This window comes from Artibeus jamaicensis, unplaced genomic scaffold, assembly GCF_021234435.1.
Source record: "Artibeus jamaicensis isolate MK-2021 breed Jamaican fruit bat unplaced genomic scaffold, CSHL_Jam_final scaffold_474, whole genome shotgun sequence".
NCBI classification, from domain to species: Eukaryota; Metazoa; Chordata; class Mammalia; order Chiroptera; family Phyllostomidae; genus Artibeus; species Artibeus jamaicensis.
In genome coordinates this window covers 13,543,705-13,560,365 of record NW_026522046.1, presented here as the reverse complement: position 1 = coordinate 13,560,365, position 16,661 = coordinate 13,543,705, and the positions used below count along the sequence as shown (strand labels likewise).

The window sequence follows — 16,661 nt, the reverse complement described above, 5'->3', positions numbered from 1 at the left end:
CAGGTACCTAGGTCCTGCTCATTTGACATTTCCCAAAGGGACTAATCAGACTGACCCAATCCTTGGTATTTGGACATAAAGTAATCATAGCAGCCCATCCAATTGAGTGGACAATTTTCTACTATGACAGAATACATGCAATAAGAAGAGGTTCATTGTGGCAACTAGAATGTGTGGAAATAAATAGCTTGATATTTTATAATATAATTGTATATTTTGTTTGTGTCTGAGTAAAATGCACTGTGCTTCCTCACAGCTGTGAGTTTCAGTTTGCTGGAGGGTATGGAGGAGAGACACTCAGAGAGGACCTGGTTCAGAGGTGTCCTTTGAAGGCAACAAACACACTGTTATTACCACCTGTCAAACCATCAGAACATTGAGACTTCTGAAATCACTGCTTTTTAATGAATAACCTCAAAGTGCATAAGGCAAAATAAATTGATATAATAACATCTATATTGAAAATGTTTTGACAAAAACCCTATCAGATATAAATGATTTAATTATGGACATATACTTTTTATAGAAGATGAGTTGAAGAATTCTTTAATTGAAACTGCTATTGTTGATGCAAGTTATTACTATTTTTGGATAATGTAAATTTTTTTTATGAAATTGGAATATTTGTAGCTGCCATATCTTTCTGGTATGCACACAAGCAAAAAAAAATTTGCAGCCTGGCTTATACCCTCTCAGACTAGTATGACTTTCCCCAAGCTCTGTTAAATAAGAAAAATATGTTCATTAATGTAACCAATTGAGTAATAGCCCTGATTTAAGATGCTATCACTGAATCACAAATGATTAGTAGGTATCTTAGAAATTTGAAGTGGAAAGTATGAATTCTCTTATTTTTCAATGTCATCATTAATCCATTAATATTGTGATCATTTAATTGGACCTTTAAAATCATAGATTAACAGTAATGGCATTAGTAAATTCAAAAGTTGTTTTAATAAAGTACTGATTTAATCATACTTTAATTGGAGCAAAATTATAATCAAAAAACCATTCTGACAAAAATGTTTTTAAGAATTAGGTTTTCTTGGAAAATCCATTTGAAAGTACAACTTAACTTTTCAGAGATATTTTACAAACTCTAGTCATTTTAATTTAAGACAGATAAGCCAATTGCATATTCTGGGTGAGAATGGCTACTTGATGGACTCATCTCTAAGAAATCTTCTCTGTACTAGGGAAAAAATATATATGAGTTTGTGGCTTGTACAGGGGTGTTAAGAGAGACAGAAACACATCACTCTGGGATTCAAAGTAGAGAAAGTCACATATAACTGAGCAACAGAGAAATACAATTCATCAGACAGATAACATCTAATATTAGTTTTAATGTATTTAGTAAACTTTGTAGTTGCAGATGAATGTAATTACAAAGGATATACTTTATGCCAGAAATATTTTTAACAGACTTGCCAATTTTTTAAACATTTTATTTATTTATTTTTAGAGAGGGAAAAGAGAGAGAGAGGAACACCATCATGCCGAGGAAACATTGATTGGTTGCCTCTCAAATGCCCCCAACAGGGAACCTGGCATACAAGCCAGGCGTATACCCTGACCAGGAATCAAACCAGTGAACTTTTGGTCAGTGGGAAAATGCCCAATCCATTGAGACACACTAGTCAGGGCAGACTTACCATTTTCTTGATGATATTCATATGATCTTCTAAAAACAGAATTCTTTCCTGAAATGAGACTTCCACGGACACCCTTTTAAAAAACTGGTTGAAGTCATATGGTATTTGTCTTTCATTACCTGGCTTATTTCAATTAGCATAATGCTCTCCAGATCCAAATATGTTGTAGCAAAAGATAGAAGCTCCTTCTTTACTTCTGCTGCATAGTGTTCCATTGTGTAAATGTACCATACTTATTTGGTCCACTCATTTACTGATGGACACTTAGGTAGTGTCCAATACTTGGCTATTGTAAATTGTGCTACTATGAACATTGGGTTGCATAGGTTCTTCTGAATTGTTATTTCAGAATTCTTAGGTTATAATCCCAGCAGTGCAATTGCCAGGTCAAAAGGCAATTCCATTTTTGGTTTCCTTAGGAAATTCCATACTGTTTTCCACAGTGGCTGCACCAGTCTGCCTTCAAACCAACAGTGTACTAAGGTTCCCTTTTCTCCACATCCTCACTAGTACTTGTTTGTTTGTTGATTTGTTTCTGATGGCCATTCTGACCAGTGTGAAGTGGTATCTCATTGTGGTTTTAATTTACATCTCTCTGATGGCCAGTGATGCTGATCATCCTTTCATGTCTCTAGGTCCTCTGTATGTTCTCATTGGAGAAGTGTCTGTTGATATTCTTTGCCCATTTTTTTAACTGGGTTGTTTGTTGACCTGGAGTTAAGTCATGTGAGTTCTTTATATATTTTGGAGATCAATCCTTGGTCTGAGGTATAATTTGCAAATATATTTTCCTATTCAGCTGTTTCCCTTTTTATTTTGCTGATTTCCTTTTTCAGCCATGCAGAAACGTTTTATTTTGATGCGGTTCCATTTGTTCATTCTTTTCTTTATGTCTTGGTAAAAATATTGCTGTGTGAAATATCTGAGATTTTCTCCCTATGTTATTCTCTAGGACTTTTGGGTGTCACAACTTATATTTAAGTTTTTATACATTTTGTGTTTATTTTTGTGTATAGTGTAAGTTGGTGGTCCAGTTTCATTTTTTTGCATGTAACTGTCCAGATATGCCATCACCTTTTGTTGAAGAAGCTATTTTTACTCCATTTTATGCTTCTGCCACCTTTGTTGAATATTAATTGACCACAGAGACTTGGGTTTATTTCTGGGCTCTCTATCCTATTCCATTGATATATATGTCTGTTTTTATGCCAGTACCAGACTGTTTTGATTACAGTAGCCTTGTAGTATAGTTTAATATCACACATAGTGCCTAGAGATATATGAAAGGGTGATCAGCATCACTGGCCATCAGAGAGATATAAACTAAAACCACAATGAGATACCATTTCACACTGGTCAGAATGGCCATCAGAAACAAATCAACAAACAAACAAGTACAAGTGAGGATGTGGAGAAAAGGGAACCATAGTACACCATTGTTTTGAAGGCAGACTGGTGCAGCCACTGTGGAAAACAGTATGGAATTTCCTAAAGGAACCAAAAATAGAATTGCCTTTTGACCTGGCAATTGCACTGCTGGGATTATACCCTAAGAATTCTGAAATAACAATTCAGAAGAACCTCTGCAACCCAACGTTCATAGTAGCACCATTTACAATAGCCAAGCGTTGGACACTACCTAAGTGTCCATCAGTAAATGAGTGGACCAAATAAGTATGGTACATTTACACAGTGGAACACTATGCAGCAGAAGGAAAGAAGGAGCTTCTATCTTTTGCTACAACATATTTGGATCTGGAGAGCATTATGCTAATTGAAATAAGCTAGGTTGTGAAAGACAAATACCATATGATATCACTTATTAGTAGAACCTAATCAACAAAACAAATAAGCAAAATATAACCAGAGACAATGAAATAAACAACAAACTAACAGTAACCAGAAGGGAGGGGAGAGGGGATAATGGGGGAAAGAAGGGGAAGGATCATCAAGGAATATGCATGAAAGACCCATGGACAAAGCCAAAGAAGGATAGGACTGAGGATGGGAGGTGGGGATAGGGGGGTGGGGGCATGTTGTGGGGGAGAAAATGGAGACAACTGAAGTTAAACACACACACACAAATTAAAAATTAAAAATTAAATCAATCCAATTAAAAAATAAAAATAAAAATTGGTTGAAGTGCATTAGCTACAGTTGAAAATCACTGGAAGTTCAGGATTTGGATCCTCCTCCTTCATACTTTCACTGCTCACCATCACTGTCTTTGTGAACACCTCAGTGTAGGTGTGCTGTACACTGAAATAGCACATTTTGCACTATGGCATGCATTTATCACTGAAAGATATAACAACTGTATTGATAAGAGAAATTATAGAAAGCAAAGATGAAATATATCATCTTGGCTCAGGAATATGTGTTTGATGAAACCTGCATATCAGTACTTTTCAAGGGGAAGAAAGCAGTCATTATGTCAGAGGGTGCCCATGAAGATCTCTAGAAAGGCATGCCATGTTTACATCAACAAAAGGGGATTTTAAAAATCAGAAGTGTTGATATAACTGTAGTTATATAGTTAAGTTATGAGGTTAAGTGTTGATAGAAGTGTAGAATATAACTGTAGGGGAGGAGTGGGAAATGACGGAAGTAGTAGTTCAGGGCCATAGTCTGAAGGTCTTGAATGCCAGACTGACACAAGTGGTGGTACAGGTTTTACCCTGCACAACCCGAGGGATGTCACTCCTGGACAGCTGTGCACGATGGACTTTGTACTTAATTTGGATAACAATAGAGTCATTGAATTGTTTTTAAATATGGCATTGTATGATTATAGTTGAACTTTAAGGCAATTAATCTTGTAGTGGTTTGCAAAATTATCCAAATTCCAGAAATACAAAGCTAGAATATAATAAACTTGGTGGTCTGTTAGTGGTATGGGCTGATTTTGTAATTTTGTTATTATAAGGGAGAGGACTAAGCAAACATGACTGCCAAACATTTTCTTAGGTGACCATAAGAATCGTACCTGATTGTTATACATGTTTGTGGTGATTGGGACAGGGTAAGGCAATCCATTCTCCTTGAGCATTTCAAATTACTACAAAGGATTTGTCATACTAAATGAACAATTTGCTATCATTTCTCTTACAAGACTTTTTCTTTTTTCTTTTCTCCTCTTTCAGGCTAAAGTCATTGACGTGAGTTATGGAAATATAGATGATTTACAAAGGATTAAAAAGATGAGAAATGTAACAAACCAGATTGCACTCCTGAAATTAGGAAAATTGCCACTACTTTATAAGGTTGGTCCCATGGCTCTTTTTTGGTGGTGGGATCAATATTTTGTTTGGCTTTGTTGAAGTTCGTGCCTCTGTGTATTGTGTGTGTGCACGTGTGTGTTTGTGTATGGGGCCACATAGAGGAACGAGTATCCCAGGAAAATGGTTTTCCCAAAACAGAATGTTTTCAGTTAACATCTTTAAGAAAAAAAGAAATTGATGTCCTTGTTATTTAAGATAGGAGATGCCTTAAGCCAAGTATCAGTGAGTTTGTGGGACTTTGATAAAATTGGCATACTCTTTATAATAACATCTATCTGGAATGCTAAAAATGAGAATGACAGTGTCCTTGTCTTATGATATATGTGAAACTTTTAATCTATTATCAAAACTGACTAATTACTATGTGCTTTATGTTAGACTACCATCTAGGTGATTTACACTCTTTGGTGATTAATTTTGTCAACTAACTTCATAGTTACTGACTGTGCTCAGGAATTTAATTAAACTAGAATATGCTAAGGAGAAGCAGAATTTTGATTTATTTTATTTAAATAGAAGTTTATTAACACTCATCCACTAGAAGCATTTACATAATTAAAGCAGTTTGATGTAAGTATCACATAATGAGCCACCACAATAGACAGCCACTGCTGCTCATACTTAGTTCATTTTCTGTTTCGTTAAATAGAATGGTCAGTGTGGTTATGTCACCGGGACTCTCTGGTTCTGAAGATTTATTCGATTTATCTTCATCCAACCCTCAATGAGCTTTGTTAACTGCCATGTCTGCAAAAGGTTTCAGAAATTGGTTGGCACACTTTGTAAGGAGACAAGAGAACACCCTGTCCCTGTTTTTCATTATCTGTCAAGGATGCCCTTCCACTCAAATCTTTGTCTGACAGTATATAACTGTCTGGAATTTTAAGATGGTCATGAAAATATAATATACAGTGCTATAAGTTTTTGCAGGATAATTTATCAACATATATTAAATGCCTTAAAATAATCACATGGTGATCTAGTAATTTCAGTTTAACCAATATATTCTAAAGGGGAGTAAAACAGAGTTGATAAGCACAATGATAACCAATGATTGTGACAAAATATTAGCAATGATATATATGTCCAGTTAATATTGAAAATTGTTACATTTGTACAGCTGAATATTATAAACCAAATACAATGTAAAGAATAGTAATGATGTGGAAATCCTCATAAGTCAAACAAGTTATAACAAGGACATTTATAATCATTATAATAATGATTATGTTATTGTTATTTGTAAGTGTAACATTGTTAGTTATATGGTCTGGATATTTTTCTAAGCAATTTTTCTGTGTTATCACATTAATCTTCACAATAGCAGTAACTGTATTTTTGAGGTAGAGACTACTATTATCTTCTATTTATAAATGAGTTAACTAAAGCAGAAAAAGGATAAGTGACTAGATCAAAGAGGAACAGCAACTTACATGGAAACGATCAGGATTTACGCCCAGTCAATCTCATCTCATCCTGTGTGTGTGTGTGTGTGTGTGTGTGTGTGTGTGTGTGTGTGTGTGCATGATGTAGTTGGGGTAGATAGATAAAGAGTGATACCAAAGATGTTAAACTGGAGTTTTTCACTGAGATTTTAATATATAAAACAACAGATATTTCAAAATGAGCTACCCAACATCAATATTTCAAAGGCAACAGTTGAAAATGTATTAGAGTATTATTAAACCCCTTACTCATATATGGAGTAAAAAAAGTTTGAAGAATTGAGGGAGAAGATTTTATGACTAGGAATTTTAGAGATATTTAAGTTTCACCACAAGCTGGTGACTGGGCTTCAGTGGAACCACACGGAGGGATTAATGTGCGTCTTCTGCAGTATGGGGGATAGAGTAGCTGGTGTCTAACTCATCTAAAAATCCTACAGGTAAGAGATCAGTTTGCTTAGCATCTAACAAAGAAGCAGAAAGGAGTGTTTGTGTTGGGATTATTGGCCCATGTCCTCAGAGCTGAAAGGAGGAACATATGAGTTTGTTTCCCACGGCAGCAGTGTTAGTTAGTATAAGCTAGATACTTAGTAGTTAGTATAAGCTAGATACTTAGTTCTAAGTACTTTCATGTATTATCATATTGATCCTCTCACCAACTATATTACCGAGGTAGGGACTCTCCTTATTTTCAATGTGTGGATGAGTATCATTAGTGAGGGGGAAAGATATAAAACGGAGTTTCCTCCTTACCCAGCAACAGAGCTGATGTGGTGGAGCCAGGGACAAGAAGATGAAATTTAAATCAAAGATAGAGTTTTAATCATGATGTGGAACTATGCATTCTAATTATTTACTTAAGATAATGGACTCAAACTGGACTTTTTATTACCAATAATCAGAAGAAATCTTCCTCTAGGCTCATATGGGGAAGAATTTTCTTCTCTAGATGTGTTTTAAGAAGTGAGAAAAAAGTGACATTGCTTTGGGTACTTTACATGAAACCTGTTTGTTCAGCCTATGACTGATAATGACTAAAATGTTGTTTTCAGGCAGAGGCCGATATATAAATTTGTTAGATAGAAACATAAATAATTTCTACTGCTTTATATTTTCTTGATTTCTAAGTGGTCTATATGGTTGTGTATACATTATTCTGAAGGAAGAAAAGCCTTTGAATATTCATGTAAGCATAAGGCATTTCAAATTTAAAAATTATTCTACTAATTATTATAGACCAAATAGTCAAAATCCTTACTAGGAGATAATGGAATAAGAAAAATCAACTTGTGTTTTCTTCTTCTTCTTCTTCTTTTTGTATTTGACTTCTAAAGAGAATATTTTATGAAAACTTTTCACCATATCTGCAAAGTAGTGAATTTTATAGTGGTCTTGCAGTTTATGTAGAACAGGACACAATTATTAAGAACCTGGAATACTTTCCCCAATCAGCTTCTGTCTATGAACAGATTCAACAGAGTTCTATTCAGAGTCCCGCTCCAGACAGAGAGACTTGCCACTGACGTGGCGCTGTCTTCTGGGCAGAAGAGATGAAGCAGCCTTTCTTTAAACTTCCAGTCTAGCCATTTTGATCTTCTGTGGATTTTCCCAGAGATTTGGGAGAATCCCTGATCCTGTAGCTATTAACACACCTTCCCAGAGCAAAGAGAAATGGAGCATGGACTGGACATGCTTATACAGCATGATTATAGCCACACTCACTTCACCTGTCCATCATTTGACATTGTAGGGCTGAAATTTGAAAGCAAAGAAGTGTGGTAATAGAGTGAGGTTGAAAAAGGCAGAGGACCAATAGACTTCTATGTGAATCACAACTATTAATCATGATTCCAAATGAACACTTGTACTGGGAATATGCAACTGAATGAGTAAAGAGAGGGGAGGGAATTTAAGGGGAAAAATGGGAGGGATTTAGAGGAACAAGTATAAAGGACACAGGGACAATAACTAAGGGGGGTGGAAATGGAAGGGAGGTGGGGAGCATGGGGCAGGGTGGGCTGGGATGGGAGAAATAGACAGAAAACTGTACTTGAGAAATAACTAAATAAAATTTAAAAGAAGAAAAAAGTTAATGCTATTTTAGCTGTGCAGTAGTTCCTAAATCATGGTTCAGAAACGAATTTGGGAGGGAATTTGAGGTAGGAAGGGCAAAGGGGAGACATAAAATGACACTAAATTGTCTCTTAAATGAGAAGAAAAATAGTCTGCAGCCAAGAAGGAGGAAGTCTCATTAGTTTCATTGTAAATACTATGTATGTATTAATTTAGTCTCCAAGAAGGGGATTAATGAGAAAATCCCAACGTTGTATAGCAGAAACTATGAAAGGCAAATAGCTTTTAGATAAATGGTGCGGGGAAGAGCCAACCAGGTTCTCCAGAGCTAGCTTGGACTAGTTCCCTTAAGCTTAAAATTTAGAGGAAAGGCTTCATTTTAACGTTGCTTTTCTAGCAGCTTATTTTATGCGAGTGCTTTAACTCTTCAAGATTTAAGACAAAATATTCTCTTATCTGTCATAATGGATGCACTTAGATTTCTCTCAGTGGCAATCTGAGACACAGTAAAACAGATTCTAAGATCCTCACAAATTCCCAAATTGCTGAATAGCACTGTAGTATAGAATTTATTTATAAAATGCAATAAAAGCTTTTGGCTTTCTTTTTAGAGCCATTTTCACAAACACACAAAAGCAATAGTAGAATTTACTGTGTACTCTATGACAACTAGACATCAGGTAAATCCCAGTGAAATGTAAAAGTCGGTCCATTGTCTGGGTCTGCTCCATATATCAGCCCCATATCTTGTAGGAGTCAAATTTTTAGGCAGTAAAGTTACAATGAATGCATGTCTTACAATTTTTTGGCATGGTGAATTACACACAAAAATTGACAAATGCTATTGCTAGTTTTTAAAAAAATAAATGAAGTAACATACAACACGTTCTTCTACTCACTGTTATATAGTAAGATATCAATAAATATTAGCATATTTTTGTATTTTTTATACATATTGTCCTTATAATTACAATTTTAATGATCCAAATGATGCTGTAGTTTCCTACTAATAAAACAGCCTTGTATATATTCATTAGATAAGATTTACATTGAATATCCATTTTGTAACTTTTCATCCAGTGTATAACTTAAGCAACCTCAACTTAAGTCAATAGAATTGCTTATACAGGTAGGTCTTCCAGAATAACCTGGGGAGGGGGATGAAAGGTAGGAAACAACTGTTAGGTATTTATATTTTTGAATAGATTGTTTCTCACAAATTAAAAATAAATGGTATTAAAGAAAAATAAATGCCATACTCTTTGAACATACCTACATAGTATACCTAATAATAATATAACTTAATCACTTTTACTGACCATTTGAATATTAAGAAATCATAACAAGTGGCATCATGTATAAAAAGGGTTGATTTTTGCATGTATATAGCATAAATCATCCTCATATAGTCACACAAATTTGGCACCACAAAAAATGGTGTCAAGCATTTTGTTTCTCTTGGCTGAACTTCACGGAATAAGTTAAGAAAAGCAAGAAAAATAAAGAGAGAAAGAAGAATGAGAGAAAAGAAGGGAGGGAGGAAGGAAGGAAAGAAGGCAGGCAGGCAGCAGTTGGTCTGCTCTAGTTTACTCCATAAAATAATGTTTCAGCAATCTTCTTTATATATTACATATTACTCTAATATCTGAAGAAGTAAGCTTTAGACATATTTTAACTTCTTGGCAATATTTTTGATACACTGATATGGATATCTGTTATGGTAATAACATTTGGCTTTTTTATAATCCGAAGCAATTATTTCACATTTCCACTTTTCCTTCTCTTTCTGTGTCCAACTGACATTTTTCATTTTCTTCTGGTGTGGAAAAGTTTCCCAACCTTTCCAATCTTTTGTATTTGCTTTGGCTCAACAGGTAATTCGTTTTTAAATAGTGAAACATGTCACAGTAGGATGCAATGATGGTAGAGACAAGCTCAAGTTCAAGCTCTTCTTGATGATTATACAATCTTAAAATATCATCTAACCCCTCTGAAGTCTTAGAGTTGTTTTCCTTTTATGGGTTTGTCTCTATATTAGCAATAAAAGCAAATCCAACTCATAGAGTTGTGTGAGCATCGTATCTGAAAATGCATGCATAAATCTTAATAAATGTTATTGTTATTATTATTAAGCCCTTAAAACATGAATGAATTTATTTTTAAAAGGACATAAATTTAATAATGAGAAAATGACAGCTCTTTCAAACTTGCAAGATGAACTGAAGATAATATACTTATTAGATAAATTAATTACATGAATATTATCTCCCAAGATTGTACTTTCCTGTTATTTGACAATAAGGATTATATTGATAACAGGTAGCATAATTTGAATCTCAATTAAATACAAATTAAATTTGCCTCTTTATTGTTTTTTTGTGGAATAAAGAAGAATACATAAATGGAGAAATATTAAAAGTAAATATAACTTGACTATTAAAGAGAATTATAAACAATGACCTAACAAGACAGTATGGTATCAATTTTTATATTACTACTATTTATTTTTATACATATAGTTTTTGTGGTCATGGAATTAAATAATATTAAAAACATAATATTATTTTGGGAATTAAAATATATTTTAGAGTAGTATATAAACATCTAATACCAATTTTAAATTTATTTAAAAATTGAGGTAAGGATTAGGTATGGCTCCAAGAACCACATGAAATTGTCAGTATCATAAAGTTGTTGCAGATGTTAATTGAAATAATATATGTAAAGTACTCAACACAATCCTTAGAATATTTTAAGCACTCATTAAAATTAAGCTAACATTCTACTTAATCACACCAAAATGTTTTATTAAGTACTATATGTTCACTTGTATTCCATTTTCTTAATGGCCAGTATTCAATGTCATCAAAATCTAAGATGTTATTATTTGCTAAATGGTATGATCCCTGCCTTGTTTATCTTAAGGAATGGCTCAGTCAGTAAAGGATTTGGATTATTTCCGGAACAATTATGGACTTGAAACTTTAGTTCAAGATTTTCTTACATTTGAATTTAGAGTATGTTATACTAGATCTAACTATAAGATTTTGCATAGTTTCTTTCACCTCTGCAGTGATATTATATAAAGATAATGAGTGTTAAAAATTTTATATTTAAAAATAAAAATAAAAAGCTGGTAGCTCTATACTAACAAATTTTTAAAATAATCCACTTGATGTCTAAGTATGAATCACTAGCTATCTGGCTCTAAGTCCTCTTTTTTTTTCCTTGACCAATGTCTTATGATTAAAAAGATATTAATTATTATTTTGCTTGAGAGCATGTTGATAAGTAGTCTTAAGCAGAAACATATTTTACTATACTGTTGTTGTTATAAAATATGTGAAGACAAGTTAAATTACCTCTTAAAAATTATTAAAAATCTTTTAAAAAATTTTTTATTGATTATGCCATTATAGTTTGTTCTATTTCCCCCTTCATTCCCCTCCACCTTGCACCCCCCATAATCCCCCCTTTAGTTTATGACCATGTGTTACAAATTCTTTAGATTCTATATTTCCCCTACTATTATTGCCCTCCCCCTATCTATTTTCTACCTACTGTCTATGCTACTTATTTTCTGTACCATCTTTCCCCTTCTCCTCCTCCTACTCCCCTGTTGCTAACCCTCCATGTGATCTCCATTTCTATGATTCTGCTCCTGATCTAGCTGTCCTCTTGGTTTGCTTTTGTTTTAGGTATGGTTGTTAATAACTGTGAGTTTCCTGTCCTTTCACTGTTCATCTTTTTTATCTTCTTTTTATTAGATAAATCCCTGTAACATTTAATAAAATAAGGGCTTGGTGATGATGAACTCCTTGAATTTGATCTTATCTGAGAAGCACTTTATCTGTCTTTCCATTCTAAATGAAAGTTTTGCTGGATAGAGCAATCTTGGTTGTAGGTCTTTGGATTTCATGACTTGGAATACTTCCTTCCAGCCCCTTCTTGCCTGCAAGGTCTCTTTTGAGAAATCCGCTGACAGTATAATGAGAATTCCTTTGTAAGTGACTGTCCCCTTATCTCTTGCTGCTTCTAGGATTCTCTCCTTCATTTTAATCTTGGCTAATGTAATTATGATGTGCCTTGGTGTGTTCCTTCTTGGGCCCAAATTCTTTGGGACTCTCTGAGCTTCCTGGATTTCCTGGAAGTCTATTTCCTTCCTTTGGGGAGGTTCTCTTTTATTATTTGTTCAAATAAGTTTTCCACTCGTGGCTGTTCCTCTTCCCCTTCTGATACCCCTATAATTCGGATGTTGGAGCATTTAAAGATGTCCTGGATGTTCCTAAGCCTCTCCTCCATTTTTTGAATTCTTGTTTCTTCATATTTTTCTGTTTGGTCATTTTCTTCCTCTTTCTGGTCCACTCCCTTGATTTGAGTCCCAGTTTTCTTTCCATCACTTTTGGTTTCCTGTGCCTTTCCCTTCATTTCAATTAGTTTAGCCTTCATTTGTTCCTCTAATTTGTGACTAAAATCAACCAGTTCTGTGAGCATCCTGATCACCAGTGTTTTGAACTGTGCATCTGAAAGTTTGGCTATTTCTTGGTTACTCAGAGTTATGGGCTCTGGAGCTTTGACTTCTTCTTGAGCCATGTTTTGGTCTATTTGTGCCTATTATGCATGAGGAGCAGAGTCTTAGGTGTTCACCAAGGTGGGGCCACTAAGGTCGCTGGGTTGTGATGCTGTATGTGGGGGCGGAGTTAAAGAGGGACAATAGCAGTCCCCTCTGCTGCTTCTTGCCACTGGGGCCTGCATGGTCTGTCTCACCGCTCACTCCTTCACTGGTTTATCTGCAGGTAAATGTGTGACTGGGGTCAGCCTACTGCTTTGTGCCCTCACTGGGTTCCCCTGTTGCTACTCCACACCTGGATTTCACCCATGGCTGCCTGCACTCCTGGGTTGGGGGATCTTTCCCACCGGCTCCGCTGCTGGTCCCGCCCCTCCTACCAGTCTGGCTGAATGGTTCATTGTTGTCGGACTTCTGTACAGTTCAATTTTCTGTGTTTTGGCTGCATTTTTTGTTAGTAATACTTTGTTGTCTTTAAACTTGGTTGTGTGAGGAGGCACAGTGTTTCCACCTACACCTCCATCTTGGAGGAGGTCCAAGATAAATAAACTCAGCTACCGAGATATAAAAAGAAATTGGGAAGATTAGGAAACTTGCTGAGTCAGTCTTTCCTTGCCCCCATCTCCGTGGTTGGCTTGTAACCATTGAAAAAAATTATTAAAAATCTTAATACTTGGGAAAGAAAGTACCTCTCCCTAAAATTTATGTGATTGAATTACAGGTACATGCCCTGGCCGGTTTGGCTCAGTGGACTGAGCACCAGACTGCAAAGCAAAGGGTTGCCAGTTCAATTCTCATTTAGGGCACATGCCTGGGTTACAGGCCAGGTCCTCGGTAGGGGGCGTATGAGAGGCAACCACACATTGATGTTTCTCTCCCTCTCTTCCCCTCTCTCAAAATAAATTAATTAATTAAAAATTAAAAAAATTACAGGTACATAATGTATGGTATCTGGTTTTAAATTCAATAGACTTCTTTATTTTTTAACAAGTGAAACTTTTAATAAGATGTAAAACCTTAATATAGCTAAGTAAGTTTAAAATAGTCCACTTGAATTTTGAAAATAATATACACAAAACAAAATGTTATTTAAATAATAATTAACATATAACTTAATATATTCTTATAAACATTCATTACATTTATTTTAACTGAAAATATATAAATGTGCAGTTTTTATGCAAAAAAATTAGAAAGGTTTTACACCTCAATGTATATTATAGATAAGAATACAGTTTTTGGAGTTTCAATAATGTGTTATTTGAAAAAGGAGAAAAGTTTTCTGAATTTACTATATTTTTATTTCCAAATTGTATTAAATCTCTATCAATTTTGTATATTTTCTCTTGTATTATTTTTCAGATTATACCTAGAAATCTTATTTAGTATAATGAATTTCTTTGAATTTTCCTCAATAATAATACATTATTTGAACATCATACTTATCTACTCTCTAAATTTTAAACTGTTACAACAATAATTTTAATTATTTTTGGAATAATTACATATTTTAAATCAATTTTCTGTTGAAAAATTTAGGAAGTCTATGTAATTACAGAAATATACATAGTAAAATAGAAGACAGATTTTAACTAATTCACATTTGAGGAAGAACTGGAGATTATTCAAAGGATATCATGTTTTTCAATTTTCAGTTATAATTTTCTTTCTGCATTAATCTAAATCTATTAGTATGTTAAAATTACTATTCCAGCCTTGGAATAGTAATAGTAATAGTAAAGAACACACTTGTTTTTTATATGTATATAAATTACTTATATAAAACTTTCTTCATAATTCTCATACAATGACAATTTTCAAGCAATCTTAGGATGAATTTCATCTCATATAAAATGAGTCATTGAATAAAGTTCAGGAGAAGCCCTTATAGTTCTAACATGCTTTGCTTACTCAACATTGTTCCAATACCCAAATTAATGATGGCCTGTTCTAATATAATTATCTGCCTTTAAATAATAGCATATCTATAACTAAACAATAGTATAATTTGTGGTGGTATTATGAATATTGAAATACCTGTGATATCTAAAATTTATTTTCAGTTCTGTTAAGAAAGAGACAACTTCAACACTTCACTAGAATTGGTAAAAAAAAAAAAAAGAGACATAATGATATTTAGCAGATTAAGTGAAATTGGCCTGTTTCCCAAGTTACTATTATATATAGGCAAGTGTTCCATCTACTTCAAATCTCTTCTGACAAGTTTTATGTGACTGACATAAGAGGTTATCTAAAACTTTCACACATGTATGGAATGCCTAGTTTAAATTTTTGTTTTTAAATTTAGAGGGTGGGGCAAAAATAGGTTTACAGTTGTGAGTACACAAAACAGTTTATTTCTGTATTATTATTTATTATTATATTATTTTTGAGACAAACAACTGTAAACCTACTTCTCCCCACCCTTTATTAAACCAATGAGACAAACGAGCCTGCACTGGCTTCCTGTGGTATTGTATGTACTGACGTTCTCTCTGTTCCAATACTTGTAGTCATTGTTTTCATCAGGTTTCAGTGGCAACGGTCTATTTTAAAGTAAAACAAAGCCATGGGTAACTTCAGGATATGATTCAGAGTGAATCTAAATATTTTTTAATAAAACCACTAATGAAGTAATTTAACTTCTAAGATTTTCAAAGTTGTCTGCAATATTCTGGATGCTTTATGGTTTGTCATTCATAGAAAATAAGGTGTTGAAATGCTAGATCATAGTCAAAGAGGTCTGGGGAAAGTGGCGGAGCAACCTGAAATGAAACATGGTTATAAATGGCACACCATGTATAATGGTTTGCAAAACATATATAAAATATTTTATTGGGATTAAAAGAAATCCTATTATGACTTAGTAAACATATAGTTTTCCTTTGTTTTTTGGGGGGGGCATAGCTTATCATTTGTGTGCATTAATTGATTACAAAACAAGCAGATACAATCCATTTTCAAAATAAGCTATCATACAGATCAGGTAACTGATAAGACAGAAAAGGATTTTGTTTTATAATTAAATTAAAGTTCTTTAAAATTCTGATTGATTAGAAGGTACAGTTTTAAAGTCTTTTTCCTGAAACTGGGAAATGGATGCATGCAGATGAAACTTTACAAGTTGAGTATGAGACCATGAGCAGTGATTTGAGAGGTTTGGGGACAACCCTCTCAAATTATATTTACTTAATGCTGAATTATATTTACTAAATGCTGAAAATTAAAAATTACCACTTTATATATTTAATAGACAACTTGTTAGGGTGTCACTTAATATAATATCATTTACAAAGATTTTATTGAAAGGTGATTGATAGGATAGTAGTCCTATCAATTTAGTAATCTTAGAACAGGAAAAGGGGTAAGGGATACTATTATCTGGGTGAGGGAACATGGTTTGGAAGAGGTGGCTAAAGACAGATTCAAATGCATCAAAATTCTGACCCAAGTTGTCTCTGTGTATACATTTGTATCAAATCTTTATTCATGCCTATAATACATTTCTCACCTCACATCCCAATGGCTAAAGTACAGAATCTGATCAGTCATATGGGGTTGGAATCCCAGCTCAACCACTTAATCACTAGAAATCAATCTTCAAGCCTTTTAACCTCTGTAAGATTTAATTTTCTTCCTT

At 34.0% G+C, this 16,661-nt stretch overlaps 1 protein-coding gene across 5 annotated transcripts in view; it reads left to right on the top strand.

Annotated features, from left to right (window-relative positions):
* Positions 1 to 16,661, top strand: part of NAALADL2 (N-acetylated alpha-linked acidic dipeptidase like 2) — a 1,140,409-nt gene that overhangs the window by 637,707 nt on the left and 486,041 nt on the right. For all 5 annotated transcript variants that reach the window (XM_053657983.1, XM_053657979.1, XM_053657982.1 and 2 more), the window contains one exon: positions 4,799 to 4,918. In XM_053657983.1, coding sequence (XP_053513958.1) covers positions 4,799 to 4,918 — 120 coding nt within the window. The remainder of the gene's footprint in view (positions 1 to 4,798; positions 4,919 to 16,661) is intronic.